Here is a 15,151-nt window from a genome sequence, read left to right on the forward strand (position 1 = left end):
CTTTGACAGGCATAGGTTCACAAAAATATGACCTGTGCTTAAAGAGAGATGAGGTCTGGAAGGAACAGAAGGTCAGGACACAGGCACATGAACTGAATAAGGACCAAGAAAATGGAGCACTGAGGATCAAAGCTGAAGCACACTAACAGGCTTGGCAGACAGGGATGATGACGAACACAGGACGCCTATTCACATGACACTTGGCTCAAGCCAAAGCAATTAGTTCCTCCCTTCCACAAACACTAGATTTTCCCCTAAGAAGTTCTTATGTTTAAAAACAAATGTATTTAAAATGAAACTGTGTGTATAAGTTTAAATTAGGGTAAAAAGATTATTTACATAAAACTGCACTTTATGAAAAGTCCATGAAATACAACCTGGGAAAATGAAACTCTGTGAAAAGACTTTCTTTTTAGAGTAACTTCAACCTCCTTTACCCTATGATAATCTTTACCCAGTATTATTTTAGCAAGAATACTTTGAAAATACTATGCAAGTGGAAAACATTAAACAAATGCATAGCACAATATATACATTTATCCATGAATAATCTTGTTATTTGGAAAGTAAATGAAACCCAACAACGATAAGTGTTAACGGATCAGAGTTATGGGAGCAATGCAGGAAAACGGTCAAATTTATAAATCGCTTTCTTTTACAGCTTATATGCAGCTGCCTAATTTGCCAGATGCCTGGATATTCCCTAATTAAATCATACATATGCCTTACTTCCAAACTGATTTTAAAAACCTGGTAAGTACTTTTGAGTGGTAGAGGTAGCCCTTCTTTGTGAGCTATCTGCAAACGTTTGGGGGTTGCCTATAGCTTCTGTGAGTAGAGTTCTGGTGTCTTGTCCCGGGTAGTAGTTTGGCTCTTGCACAGGGAAAAAAAAGGAAAAAAAAAATCTTATATGTCTGTGTACAGTTTCTTTTTTGGTAGTGCCTTGTGAGAAATATACGGGGTCCCACATTACTGTAACTCTTGTATAGCAGATCAGGAAACCTCCTCCCCGCGGTCCCTCCCCGCAGCCTGTGCCATAGGCGACGTGGCTGTAGGTGCCTGTGAGCTCTTCTGACTCCTGCCTGGGCCTGCAGCTTCCCGGTCACGGGCAGCACATCCAGGCCCGGGATCTGGTGCGGCTGTGATATGCGGCAATTCTGGACCTCACTGGTGTGCTCTGGCCCGAGCTCAGGGGAGCCGTGAGAGAGACGAGCTTACGGCGCGGGGCACTGGCTGTCCTCCCAGGCAGGGATATCAATGTGCTTTGGGGGTGGTTAGAGACTGGAAGAGGAGAAGAGAAAAGGCTTCTGCTCACGTTGCTCGCCAACCTTTAGGTAGTAGAAAGCACTGCAAATGAGGCAGTGCTACAGAGCACGTCACAAGAACGAGTGCCTTGGGAGGCGCTGCCAACACCAGGTCTCCATCCACCAAGCCTTCAAACTAGTCACGCCTTTAAAAGTGTGCATTTTGTGGAAGAGTTCTTTGTATTCAAAGACCTACATTACGTTACCCTTTGAAGGAGGTCAGTTTTGTGTTATGAATTAAGATCCTGAGGGAGATTTTTCTAGTCTGTTCTCCGCTTTGAATCTAATACGGAAACAATAGAAAACAGCTATCTAGCCAGCTAGCTCCTTTTCCCTCAAGCCATCCTCAAGAAGTCTTTGTATCCATATAATTTAAAACAGACAAAGTACTACACTGCATATTGCGTTGAAGAATCCTGCAAGGAAATGCGATGGCCCAAAAGCATTTTGTCTTTCGCTTCTGGTAAGGTGAATCACAAAACAAGTACCACCTGAGCATTTGGAGTGCATAGTGCCAAATGCGTTATTCATTGCCTACAAGATGTGCTGCCAGTAGATGTTTCATTAAATGTCCATTTGTGTTAAACAAGAAACCCTAAAGACACAACAACTGTGAAAGAGGAAGAGAGAACATGAAGGCAACAGGCCTGGAAAAAACATCTACAGAAGAGGGAATGGCATTATAACCAAAGATAAGTACTGTTATCACACCCAACCCTTCCCGTGAAACTCTTTCAGGAATATTACAGGAGCGTGTTATTGGACTGAACTAGGTCTCAGGATCCTGGGCTCTACTTCTAGCTCTGCCTGTCAGGTACTCTTGGGGGAGGCACTTCCACTTTCCAGCATTAGTTGCTCTCTATCTACAGCAACAGTAACAATATTATCTCCTTTACTTTTTATTAACCTTTCTGTTTCACACTGTGTAAAGTAAAAGGAAAAACAAATATGAAAAAAAGAGCAGTGTTAAGACATCATCTAGTCCAATGTCTTCCTCTGAATGAAGATTAAATAGACCTATGGAGTTTCTGATTACACAGCCTTAAAGGCCTCCAGTGACAACCTCCCCAGGAAAACGATTCTGGTGTTTACTCATGCCGGCCATATGAAAACGTTTCCTAGGGTCTAACATGAATCTTGCCTAATCTAATTTCAGGTTATTATTACTTTTTCTTTGTCAAATACCAGTGTGGAAAATGGGCTGGTAGCTTTCACCCCTTGCGACAACCTTAAAAGATATATCTGCCTGGCACGTTTTCTTTCTGGACACAAAAGTCTTTCCTCCCTGACAATGTTTTCTGGATCCACAATGACTGACAGTGCTCTCCCATGGAACCTCTACAAACACAAGTCTTCTCTGAAATATGCCAAACTGCAACTCCTCTGAGCTTTACGGTGCTGGCACGGTTTCCATTCTCTCATTTGGACCAGTAATGGAAACATGGAAGAGTTCCAGATGCAGGATGGATCCTATGAAGCTCTATTCGATATATTACCTCCTCATTTTGTCGGGGTACTGATGAATGGCAGGAACTCCCTGGACCCAGGTATCCTACCACTTGTGTAACTGCCCTAGTGCATCATTTGGTGAGGACTGGTCGGAACAAGAAGGTATAAAAACAATTCCCAGAAGCCTTTGTCCGTAACGTTGCCATTCCGTTTAATAACCAGATAAACACTCTTCATTTTACTAGTGCACTTCCAGGACGATTACTTCTTATTCTTCATGTCTCCAGCTAGTGCCATTTTGCTCTGTGCTTTGGCCCTTCTGATTTTATTTCTGGTGCTTATATTACTGTTTTACACTTACCTTCAGTAACTTGACAGAAGTAATTCTTAGTTGCCGGTTTATTTCAACTTGCCATCAAGCTCATAATGCAGTCCCACATATTTTTCACTACACTTTCTTACACTTCTATGGGAGGATACAGAAGAGTAAGGGAACAGAAAAGACGTAAGGAAAGAAAGCACAAGTCAAAAAAGAGACTGGCTCTACATTACGGAGAAAGGAAATGAGAAAAGGAATATTTAGCTACAAAGGAGACAAAAATGACAACTCAAACATCAACATGTATGTTATTTCCACACATCCCTATATTTATTTTATTACTGTATTCATTTATTTAATTACACTACTTACATATGAGTGACTTTACTTAAACTGTTGAAGGAATGGGCCTCCAGACTCTGAAGTGTTTCATCTATGGAGATGTAGCTAAACACCAGCAAACAGAAAAAGAAACAAGTCTCAGACCTTGGCAAGCCATGGCTAGTGCCCATCACGCCACTTATATTTCCTCTCATTCTTTTTCTCGTCCAACTGCCATGACACTGCCAGATACACGGACAGTGTCTGAAGGAGGAACTTTTAATAATATGTTGATTTTGACTGATGCCTTAGATGCACACTATACTGAAGAATACAGTCCAATAAAAAAAAAACCCACAACAGTGCTATCAAGCAGCAAAAGCAAACATCCAGATTTCACATTTCAGAATCATATTTCTTCCCTTTTCCCCACTTAAGATCACCTTGAATTCTTTAAGGAGATCTAGCCCTCAGGTGAATTGGCATATTTCTCTATATCTAAGAATTAAAAAGGAAGAAAAGAAACAAAGATGGTCCTTGGGTCCATGTTGCCACCGCTGCAATAACTGTTGCAATTTCTCTAGAAACAGACCCTCAGGGCAACCCATGCTTTGACATTGGCTGAGGAAAAAACAGTGCTCTAACATGAATTTAGAGAGAAATTCTGGCCATACAGTGAGTTGTACAGGTTGTAAGGAGCAATGTGGCTCAGAAGCAAAACCAGACAGCAAGCATGAGAAATATTTATTTGCACGCAATTTAGACTGAGTCGCATTTGTGCTGCTAGTGATCTGCTGAACGCGATGAGAAAATACCTCTGCAGAGTCCCTCCACCATGATTCGGAGGATGATAATACTGGAACTACTGTTAAAGGCTTTGAAGTGTGAATAAAGTTGCAATACAACTAACTAGTGCAGATTTTCAGAGTAACTGACTGCTATTTGGGGTGAACTGTCTGATTCTGTCTTTCAAGGTATCTCCTCATTTTAAAGTCTATTAATGCTGGAATAGCATTTGAAAGATGTATTCCTGTATTTTATTTACTTTTCTGATCACACTTTATATCATATTTCTAATCTATAGGTATTTTAAAATAATTGGAAGTCTTGTATATTCTTTATAATTATTATTATTAAAATATTTAAGTAACTATCTTTTGATACTCTTGATTGAAGTTCCTGAGTCCGTTTTTAATATTTTGCATGGTTACACATGCCCTGAACAACTTAATCATTGTTTTAAATGCACAAAATTGAACTGACTAGAAGAGTCTTAGATGTCAATTTTAGATGTCAAAATCAAATCAAAGGTAGTAATAAAGAGACTGTATCATATGCCTCTCCTCCTTTTTAATCAGTAGACCTGAAAAGACCTAGAATCATACTTTAAAAAAATCCAACTGGTATTTTACATCAGTTCTAATTGGGTTGTGTTCCTTAAACAAAGCAGAGAAGATTTTTAACATTCTTTCCATTTTTTCCAATGACAGTATTAAGACTAATAATAGTATATAGCAAATTAAGATATGATAATTTAATCCAGGAGGGCTGTTTAATGCAATCATTTATGGATCGGATTTTTATTTTTTGTGGAAATTTTAAAGAAGAGAAATCTTTTTTTTTTTCCCAATAAACATAAAACAATATTTAAAATATTTTAAAAAATTGGAAAGAGTTCTTTGTGCCCAGTGCATGCTCTACCAAACAGGAGATGACTAATACCACTAACTGTTCCAAGTCTTCTCCAGACTGGAGCTAGAAACATATTACCTGAAACAACTTTAACTCTTCTAACATGAGATTTCCTTTTTATTGGTCACTTTGGAGATGTATTAAACAGTGTTTGAAAAGATACCGGAAAACCAACTAGTAGAGATCGTATGACGAACAGATTCTCTTTCTACATTAATATTGCTTTTACAAAGCTATATGCCTCTTCCCAAAGGAAGGAAGATAATAAAAGAGGAATACAATAAAGAAAGTATTTCCAGTCTGTACCTCTGTGATTGAGTATTGCAGAGTTAGATGTTTAAGTGAGGTGTTTTAATGTTGTTTTCCTGTAAGCAGTAAATGTCTATTGCACAGGAAATTGGAGTTTCAGTCTTAAAAGAAAATTAATTATTCCATTTTAACAGAGACTACATTTTAACCTACCAAAAGATAGGTTATATCAATATCACAGTAAAAAAAAAGTTGTTCTACGTAGCAAACAGCTATATATAAATCAGCTTGACAGAAAATTAAATTAAAAATGGATAATGAACAAACATTGCATCCTCATGCTTGGGCTAGGAATTAGAGAGGACTTTTTTCTGCTCCGTGATCAAAGTGGGTCACCTTACATCAGGCAGGCAAGTGCTTTTCTCTGACATATGGGAAGAGGCAGAAGCATGGCAACGGGGATTCCTCCTCCCTCCCTCACCTCTACAGCCACCACGTCCCTTCCCACCATGCTGCTTGTCACATTTTTATTATGCTGCCTGGCTTGGAGCTGGTCGAGTTACCGTTTTATATCTTTCATCTGTGGGACAAAAGTGGGAAGGAAAGGGCTTATTTTCTTTCCCTGTTGACTTCCACTCTTCTGCTTCATAAGCATATGTATTTGTGTAATTCAACTGCATTATCACTGATGACAGGGAAATGAGTAGTTTTATTTGCTTTAGTGTCATCTAGATAAACACTCAAAAACCACACAAACGCATTCAAAATCTCCTTTGAGACAGGAATGTCAAACAAACATGTATTAATGGTGCATAAAGATTTACTTCCAAGTCTTCAGAGTCCCTCCAAAAATTTTTGGCCTCTGGCTAATGAACAGCTGATACAACACGTTAAACGCAAGAAATAAAAATCACAGCAATCAACCAGAACTGGAAGCGGTTGCATCAGAAGAAGAGGGAGAGCACGTTTAAATTCCCATTTTGAAGGCGTGTTGCAGTTCAGCACCTCTCCTCCCCACCAGCTGCGGTTAATTCGCAGGATTTCAAAACGCCTTCAACGCCCCTCGCGAACACAGCCATAGCTTAAACACCGAACGCACAAGCTTCAGAGGAAGCCCCTTTGCAGGTAACACTTCAAAGTATGATCATTTAATCCAGGAAGGCTGTTTAATGCAAGCATTTATGGATCAGATTTTTATTTCCTGTGGAAATTTTAAAGAGGAGAAATGTTTTTTTTCCAATAAACATAAAACAATATTTAAAATATTTTAAAAAATCGGAAAGAATACTTTGTGACCAGTGCCCGTTCAGAAAGAGCCTGAGAACACAGGATTTGAAGCCAATCGGCGTGGGACAGTAGCCACAAGGCCCTCTCCCTGCCCTTGCTGTCTTCCTGCTGCCTCTCTCCACCTTTCTCCGCTTTTTTCCAGCCGCAGCAGCCCCCGCGGCTGCCCACCGGCTGCCCCCTTCCCCGCTGCTGACGGCGGGCAGCTTGGCGACGCGTGGGGTACTTCGTGGGAGGACGCCCAGGAGCAGCTAAGGCGATCGAAGCCCCGGGGTGGGGCTGCGCTGCGTGGGCTGGCACCCGGGGGAGCAGGGGAAGCGTGGGCGCAGCGGGGCGCGGGTGCGCGCCACGCGTGGGGAGCCGTGGTGTGGCGCGGGCTGTGGGGCAGCCGCGTGCACGGGGCGCGAGGAGGCGCTGTGTTGCAGGGAGAAAAGCGGTGCGCGGGGGAAGAGCCGTGCTCTGCGTGGGCCTGCGGGCAGAGAGCGCTGGGCAACGCGTGGACGCTGCTTGGCGTGGCGAAGCTGTGGGCGACACTGCTCGGGGAGCTACAGGTCAGGTGTCCGTGAGGAACTCATGGATGTGATCCCAAAGCGTCATCCGGAGCCCGGGAAAAAGCTTCCTTATCCTTCACCTTAAGAATACCGAATGTTCAACCTGCCCTAAGTCAGCAGGAAATAACCAAGCGAAGCCCTTCTACCACGATTCAATGTATTTGCAACTTTAAAGATGTAAACCAGAAATTTCTCTTGCATCTGAATACCTTATAAAGCTTTTTTTTTTTTTTTTTACAGTGCACTGACGCATTTCTGACAGGAATTATATTTGCGCTTGAGCATTTCATTGGAATGCTTTTTGTTTCATTCCTGTGGCAAAGCAGCGCAGGGAAACAATCTCTACTTCTGGCTTTCAAGAGTATGCAGATATGCGTTCATTTAAGAGAAGTAGCTCTAAAATTTTTGTTTAAACAATGTTCATGAAGAAGACAACTAAATTTTCTATTCAGTGCAGAGGAAGAAAAGGTTTATTTGTGAAAATTATGTAGTAGAGACCATATAGCAAAACAAAGTGCTGTATTTAGAACAGTAAACACAGTTTCTATCACCCTATTGAAACTTCAGAATATTTTCTAGATGAGTTTACAAAGCAAGGAATGGTCTGGTAGTTTTCATTGCTGATGGAAATTATGGGCTGAGAGAGGCAAACGGGACATGTGGCAGATTAGAAGCCAAGACACATACACACGAGCTGTAGTTAAAATACAAGTATTGGTTGCTTTTCCTTAATCCAAAGTTTATATCAAGAAGGTGGGAGTTCATGATCTGTAGTAGTAGTAATGCTATAAGAAAAATCCAGAAGGGCATTAACACTATTCAGATTTAAACCACTGTCTATTCTTCACAGGCTTTTTAAAATTGAAGAGAAAGAGAAATGTGGTAATCCAAAAGGCATTGCACAGCAGGGAGGAGAGTGTAATGCTATCACATCCATCAGGTTATGATTTTAGGTAGATTTAGTACTATACTGTTATATTCAACCCTATCTATGCAATTTTCCTACATACAAATGTGGTCTCGGGGAAGGTAAAACTCCATATTCAGATACTCTCTTTAAAGAATAATGCAAGGAAGATACTGAAATTTGTTTTCCAAGGTAGCCTCAAAATCACAAACCAAATAAACTGACATGGTTGCCACAATAGTATCTTAATATGTGTAAAAAGCACCTATTCAGCTCATTCAAGGCCATAAAGTTTTTGTAATTTTGACTTTCCTAAATGTGATCAAAGCATGCAATAGAGTGGTTATCTGTTACCACCTTACTACCGAACAGTACAGGCAGAAGATTGTCGTTGACTCATCATGCCCATGGAGAGAGACGAGGTGGGTAAGTGTCCTTCGCCTGTGAGGTTGCCAAGTGATCTAGAGACAGGCAGTGTGAATACCCCTTCCTCACCTCAGTGCCACGAAGGTTAGGAAGATTTGGTGTAACAACCTTTCGGCCACTGGATGTTTTTGAAGGCTAGGAATCTTTAGAGAAGGGTTCACCGAATTCTTCAGATGAACATCTGTGCTTTTACAGATTCATAAATATTAGAAATTGAGAATTTTATAATCTGCAAAGCATCTAAGCAATGGATTATGTGTCACTGAAAGCCAAAGAAGATTTGACATCCTTCTACATTTAATAAAGCTCTGTTTTGAACAAATTTTATCAGGTTTGTATGTGATACTATACGTCGTATGAGGGACATCACCCCCACCCCCCAAACCCCAAAACAATACACCATCTGTCCGATTAAACTGAGTGTCGTGGTTTAGCCCCAGCCAGCAATTAAACACCACGCAGCCGCTCGCTCACTCCCCATTCCCCCAGTGGGACGGGGGAGAGAATCAGGAAAACTAAAAAAATCAAATTTTTTGAGAAAATGAACTCTATCCTGGCTGAAACCAGGACACTGAGATGGTAAATAAGGCTGCAGATATTCAAGAACAATTACTTATAAAGATTTTAGAAATTCATTACTTCAATACACCTGGATGAAACTATAAATATAATTAAGCAGTCTCCCCAAGTCCTGTTTCATGAATTCTTAAATAGTAGTCCACCTCAGCCACTCAGCCAAAGCTCAACTGGAGTTGAGTCTTGCAAGGAATGTCAAGGACAACAAGAAGAGCTTCTATTGCTAGATGAGTAATAAAAGGCTTGTCCTGGTTTCGGCTGGGATGGAGTTGTTTTTTCTTCCTGATAGCTGGTATAGTGCTGTGCTTTGGAGTTGGTATGAGAACAATGTTAACACACCGAAGTCTTTGTTTGTGGCTAAGCAGAACACAGTTGTGGCACAGCACTATACCAGCTATCAGGAAGAAAAAACAGCTCCATCCCAGCCGAAACGAGGACAAGGCTGAACGAGAAAGATCTGGGCTTCTTGCTGAATGAGATGGTTTATTTAGCTAACAGCGGACACAGATAAAGCTGGGCACTAAACTGGATAAAGCCCTAAACAATGTGGTTGGACCTTATAGTTGGCCCAACTTTGAGCAGGTGGTGGACTAGAGGCCTCCTGAGGTCCCTTCTAAATTACATGACTCTCTGATTCTAGGGAGTGAATTGGGACATGGCAGAGAAGTTACCTGCATCAAATAGCCATGCACAGGATGATAAGGTTATGGTCCAGCCACCAAGGAGAAGAAACAAAGGTGGGACAATTTTGTCTCCAGACTGCTGACATCAACGAGCAGCGCAGTGCAAAGGTAGCCACTTTCAGTGGGACAAATATCGACATGAGGCAAATAGGTAGAGGCTGCTGATGGCGCATTTATGGGTTGTATCCATAGGAATATCCAAAGGAAGTGACACTATGCAAGTCCCTCTCACATCACAAAAATACTAATGTTTTGGTGAATGTTCATCCCTAGTCTAGAAATGCCCCAGGGTCTCCAATGAAATGAGTAACAAATCATGCTGGGAGCTGGAAACATATTTTTAGCCGGGACCAGCAACAGAATATGTTCATTTCTTACGAATGAAACAATTTCTCATACTTTGAAAACTGAAAAAAAAAAAGTTTTATAGCCTTATTTACCACATCTACTTCAATAGAAGTGTGTTTTTATCGAAAAATGCCTAGTATGCCTTCCTATGACTGGTTGAGGTTATAAACAACGGGATGATTACCTGCAGTTCTAAAACTTAAGTGATGAGGTAGCAAAGGTGCAAGAGTATTTTCATTTCAGAAGTTTTCATACACAAAGACAGAATTTTGGAGAAGGAAAGTGATTTTTTTAAAAAGAGCAAAAAGAATAATATCAGAAACAGAACTTACATCCTAGAGATGTTGGGGAGATTGGAAAAAGCGTCACTTGGAATTGTTCTTAGATGAGTCTCCATAAACCTCCTATAGAAATAAAAGTTTGGCAGTTAATATCCTTTGGTAAGTACAATTGAACATTAAAACAACTACACAACTCCAGCTCTGCTCCAATATTTCTATTCTTATCTTCTCTTTTCCCAAAGTTTCCATCTTTGCCTCGTTTCTATTCCTGATTCATTATGGTTTGCTTTGTGTGCTCCCTCAATCTAAATTACAACCTTCTGCATCGTCTCTCCTAGGAACTCAGCGTTCAGTGGTAATGATGGACCTTCCAAAGCACAAGAGCATGACCAGCAAACATATTTGCCCACTGAAGTAGATGAATTATTAAGAGTATAAGCATTCTTTTAATAATTTCAGGCTCCACAAAGATATCCCATCCCTCATTCCGAGCAAGAAATTCAGGTATACCAGCCTGAATACCCAGGTAGAGCAACTGCATACTACTGCCACAGAATTCTCCATATACTTTGTAATAAATACAACATTCTTCCTCCCTAAACCTCTGATGTGGGGAAGGCATGTACATTGTTATTTTTTAGCTTAAGCTCAGTTAAAGATGCACTTCAGGAGAGAACAGAATTATGTATCTTACCCATCTGCAAGAAGTTTCAGAAAAATAGGTAATATTTAAGGGAGATACTTATCAACAACCAAGTTCTTAACAAAATGAATCTCTAGCAGACTGACTCCTCCAAAAAAAAGGAGGAAATGCTTTGGAAAATTACAGTTACAACCTGTCATTGCTGGATGAGGTATTCTTTGGTTTTTCAGTACATCTGGGAATACACTTACATAATTTATAGTCAATGAATAGTCTGAGGAATGATCAAGAACAAATGATAAACTTTTCCCATAGCTGCTGTTTAAGAACAGTTCAGTACAAAAGGGTTAAACAAATTAAGATGATTTCCTAATTATGTTTTCTGTTTCATAATGTGAAGTATCTGATTATAATAATTATATTTGATTTACACAGACAAATATATTACCATCTTAAGATTTATCAAGCTTCTGGAACTTGCATACAGGAAATAAAAATATCTGTAGAAATTCTTAAAACTTCCCTCTTGAGTAAAAATATAAATTAAGAGAATGTACACTTCTATCACCCCAGGGAAGGCTCTACTTCCCAAGTATATCCCCCTACTCCGTACACTTGTTACAACAAAGAGCAAGGAGAACCTACAGAGTTCTATTTTTCCAACACTGGGTTGATGTTTCTCTTGACATCAATCCACCCATCTCCCACCAAGTCCCCAAGCAGGGGAATGTCAGTCGGTCCAGAGGTATACTTGCCTATTCCCCTGCACCCATAGCACCTTGACACCCATAACAGTGCTCTCCCATCCTTCTCACTCCTCCACTTCATACTACTGCTTCCTTCTCTTGTCGCAGTCCTAGGCAAAATATTTGTAAAAAAGAGCTGCTTGGTCCAGCACAGCCTGCTGATCGTGCTGTTGTGTTTCAACATCTGTCTGTATTTCCAGGTTTTTTAGGAAGCTGATAGTGATGACTGAGGAAGTTCTGGTTTCAGACAGCTTTTATCAAGTCTTAAAGTAGAACAGAGTGAATGACGGACCTTGACAGGTTGGAGAAATGGACCAACAGGAACCTTGCAGAGTTCAAGAGGGTGAAAGTGGAAAGTCCTGCACCTCGGGAGGAACAACCCCATGCACCAGTATATGCTGGGGGCCAACTGGCTGGAGAGCAGCTTTGCAGAAAAGGACCTGGGGGTCCCGGTGGACACCAAGCTGAACATGAGATAGCAATGTGCCCTTGCTGCAAAGAAGGCTAATAGTATCCTGGGCTTCATTAGGAGGATAAAACAGTCCTAACGCTTCTCCCTGAGACTGTTAGAACTCAGAAGCCAAGAAAAAACATAGTTTAAGCCACTTCTGACTATCCAAGCTCACTTTTAACCTCTCTTATATCCCTCTGGTCCTCTGTCCACCTACAAAATGCTGAGTCACATGCTAGTTACTTCCCATCACCAATCTTTACAGACACCCGTACTTAACCTATCACTTACGCATAATTCCATGTTCCAGAAAGCAAAAATTTAAACACCATCTGAAGTCTCTTCTTGACCTCCTGCTCTTATGTCAGACATTCATCCCTCTCCATTTTTGTCAGACAATGAGCGGAGTCAGACCCATCGTTCATGAGCTACACATGGGCTCAGTGAGCTCACATTAAGCTTTGATATTGATATACCAGAAATTTACATGTCCCATCAGAAAAGCCTGGAAATTCTGGATGATATTTATGAATCAATTATATCGAAGTTGCTGTATTATGAATTGACTCTGCATTTATAAATTTTTAGACAAGGCTCCTAATATCTCAAGAATAGACACAATGAAGAAATGTAGCCTCAAAGGCTATATTTTGATGGAACAGCTGGAAGTGCGAGTATCGTATTTCTTCCCGTCTATCTGCTAGAATTTAAAGATATACCAACATTCTGTAAATATGACAAAAAAACATATGGGGTACAGGATGTGTTTCTAAACAGACTGGTAAAGAAAAGGGAGACAGTAAAGTATAAATAGAAAGAAATTTTAGGCAGAAAAAGAGAAGAAATATCTCATTTCATGACAAAAACTTAGTTGTGAGGTGAAACAGTACCAGAGATTGTCAGCAAAGCTAAAAGACTCCAAGTTCATGTAATACACCTACTACATAAACAACACGGTAAATAATAACATGTGGCATATACTGACAAATTAATTGGTGTTTGTAGCTGCCATTCTTCAACTGCTTGCTGTCTTAACAGATTGCTGACTGAGTTCAAAGAGTCAATGATTATGCAGACCATAAAATGGAGTCAATGCAACAGGCCTGGAGCCAGGGACAAACTTTTAAGCCAGTCTTTGTGAACAGAGCTCAAATTGCAATTTTTTTCAATTTGAAATATAGCGAGTCCAGTATCCAGCCAGCCACAGTATGTTCACGAAGGCAGTAAGCTTTTTCAGAATAAAGGAAAAAACTTTACTGAGAAAATATGCATTAGTTTTCCAAGCATGAAAAACCTTTAACTATAAGCACTTACATACTTAATAGGCTCACTTATTTTCCTTCTATGTTAAGGCAAAGACAACACCCATGAGAGTGCTCGATACCATTTAATGAAAAAATTGCTCCTGTGCTACCCTGAGTACTACCATTTTTTCCTACCTTTATTTTTTATTCATATTAAAAGCCCCAATAAATCCAGAAAAAATCTTCAGTCTTTATTCCATAAAATCTTTCAAAAAGAAGAACCCAAAGTCCGAGGTCATTTTCATTACAAACATGCTATCAGTATTTGCAAAGATACAAAAGCACACAAATCACATTTTTGCTATATAAGTTGTTGTTAAAAGGGCAAGAAAACGTTTCAGAAAAACAGTTTAAGTTTTATAGGACGTCATTTAGTTTGCATTTCTTAGTTTCACAGGTCAGAAAGTCAATCTGAAGTTTCTAAAATTTTCTTTCTGCTTTGATATTTACACCAAAAGTTTAGCCTGTACGTTCCTGAAAGACTCTACGTTGCATATATCAAGCAAATGAAACCTGAACAACTGATAAGACACATATTAGATTTCTTGTGCAGAACTTTGCGTTTTTGCTTTCCTCTGCCCCAAACATCTGTCAACCTGGAATGTAAAGAGTTTCTTGGTCAAAAATCAAGTACTACATATATTCAGCCAACAACTGAAAAAACTTCCAGTTTGACTCCCGATCTTCCCAAACAATCTTTATTAAAGACTCTGTTTCTCAAAATGAGCCCAGTTATTTTCATTAATGAGAAAAAGAAGCTTTTAAAAAAAGTATAAGACCACATATACTTCAAAATTTTTTATTTCTGCACAGAAACAACCTTGGTTTTAACTAACTTAGAAATACAGGTAAGTGGAGATTTTGATGTATTCAAACTTAGACATATTTGCTTTATTTTAATGACCATACTGTATCAATGCACAGAACATTACCCAAGCATCTAGTAGATAATGATGTCATCTCTCCCTTAAGCACTGAGTACTGCTAAGCACTGATTCATTATTTGTGCTTTGCTGTTCTATGACAGTTAATCTAGTGTCCTATTTGACAATGCACCAAGGGACTCTGTTCTTGGGGTGGCTGGTGCCTACACTGCTATCAGTTAGGAGCTACCGCACTATGAATGAACACTTTGTTGGTTTCAGTATTAATTAGTCCTATCACTTAAGAGCCATGAGAGTAGGCAGCTTAAGCCAGGCATAAGACAATGAAACTAGAATCAACCCTGTAAACTACGCTAGTGGCATTAATTGCAACGTTAATTAGTTAATTAGTTAATTAGTCAGTGATGTTAATTGCCTTCTGCACTTAAAAAAATTTATAAATAGTAATATAATAAAATATGCAATTTAGAGCTGGCTGAAAACATGGTTTGCTGGTTTTGGCTGGGGTGGAGATAATTTTCTTTGCAGTAGCTAGTATGGGGCTGTGGTTTGGATTTGTGTTGGAAACAGTGTTGATAATACAGGGATGTTTTCATCATTGCTGAGCAGGGCTGACACAGAGCCAAAGCCTTTTCTGCTTCTCACACCTCCCCACCAGCGAGTAGGCTGGGGCTGCACAAGAAGTTGGGAGGAGACACAGCTGGGACAGCTGACCCCAAATGATCGAAGGGGT

At 40.0% G+C, this 15,151-nt stretch overlaps 1 protein-coding gene across 3 annotated transcripts in view; it reads right to left on the reverse strand.

Annotated features, from left to right (window-relative positions):
* The window catches only part of TSHR (thyroid stimulating hormone receptor), a gene marked incomplete at both ends in the record, with an annotated part of 70,304 nt that overhangs the window by 33,789 nt on the left and 21,364 nt on the right, over nucleotides 1-15,151 (reverse strand). The window contains 2 exons of one of the 3 annotated variants that reach the window (XM_082001002.1): nucleotides 3,445-3,519; nucleotides 10,442-10,513. The exons of 1 other annotated variant lie outside the window; for it this stretch is intronic. In XM_082001002.1, coding sequence (XP_081857128.1) covers nucleotides 3,445-3,519; nucleotides 10,442-10,513 — 147 coding nt within the window. The remainder of the gene's footprint in view (nucleotides 1-3,444; nucleotides 3,520-10,441; nucleotides 10,514-15,151) is intronic. One more of the 3 variants, XM_082001003.1, reaches the window with a different exon arrangement.

The sequence above is a fragment of the Phaethon aethereus genome, assembly GCF_964289735.1.
Source record: "Phaethon aethereus genome assembly, chromosome: 5".
Lineage (NCBI taxonomy): Eukaryota > Metazoa > Chordata > Aves > Phaethontiformes > Phaethontidae > Phaethon > Phaethon aethereus.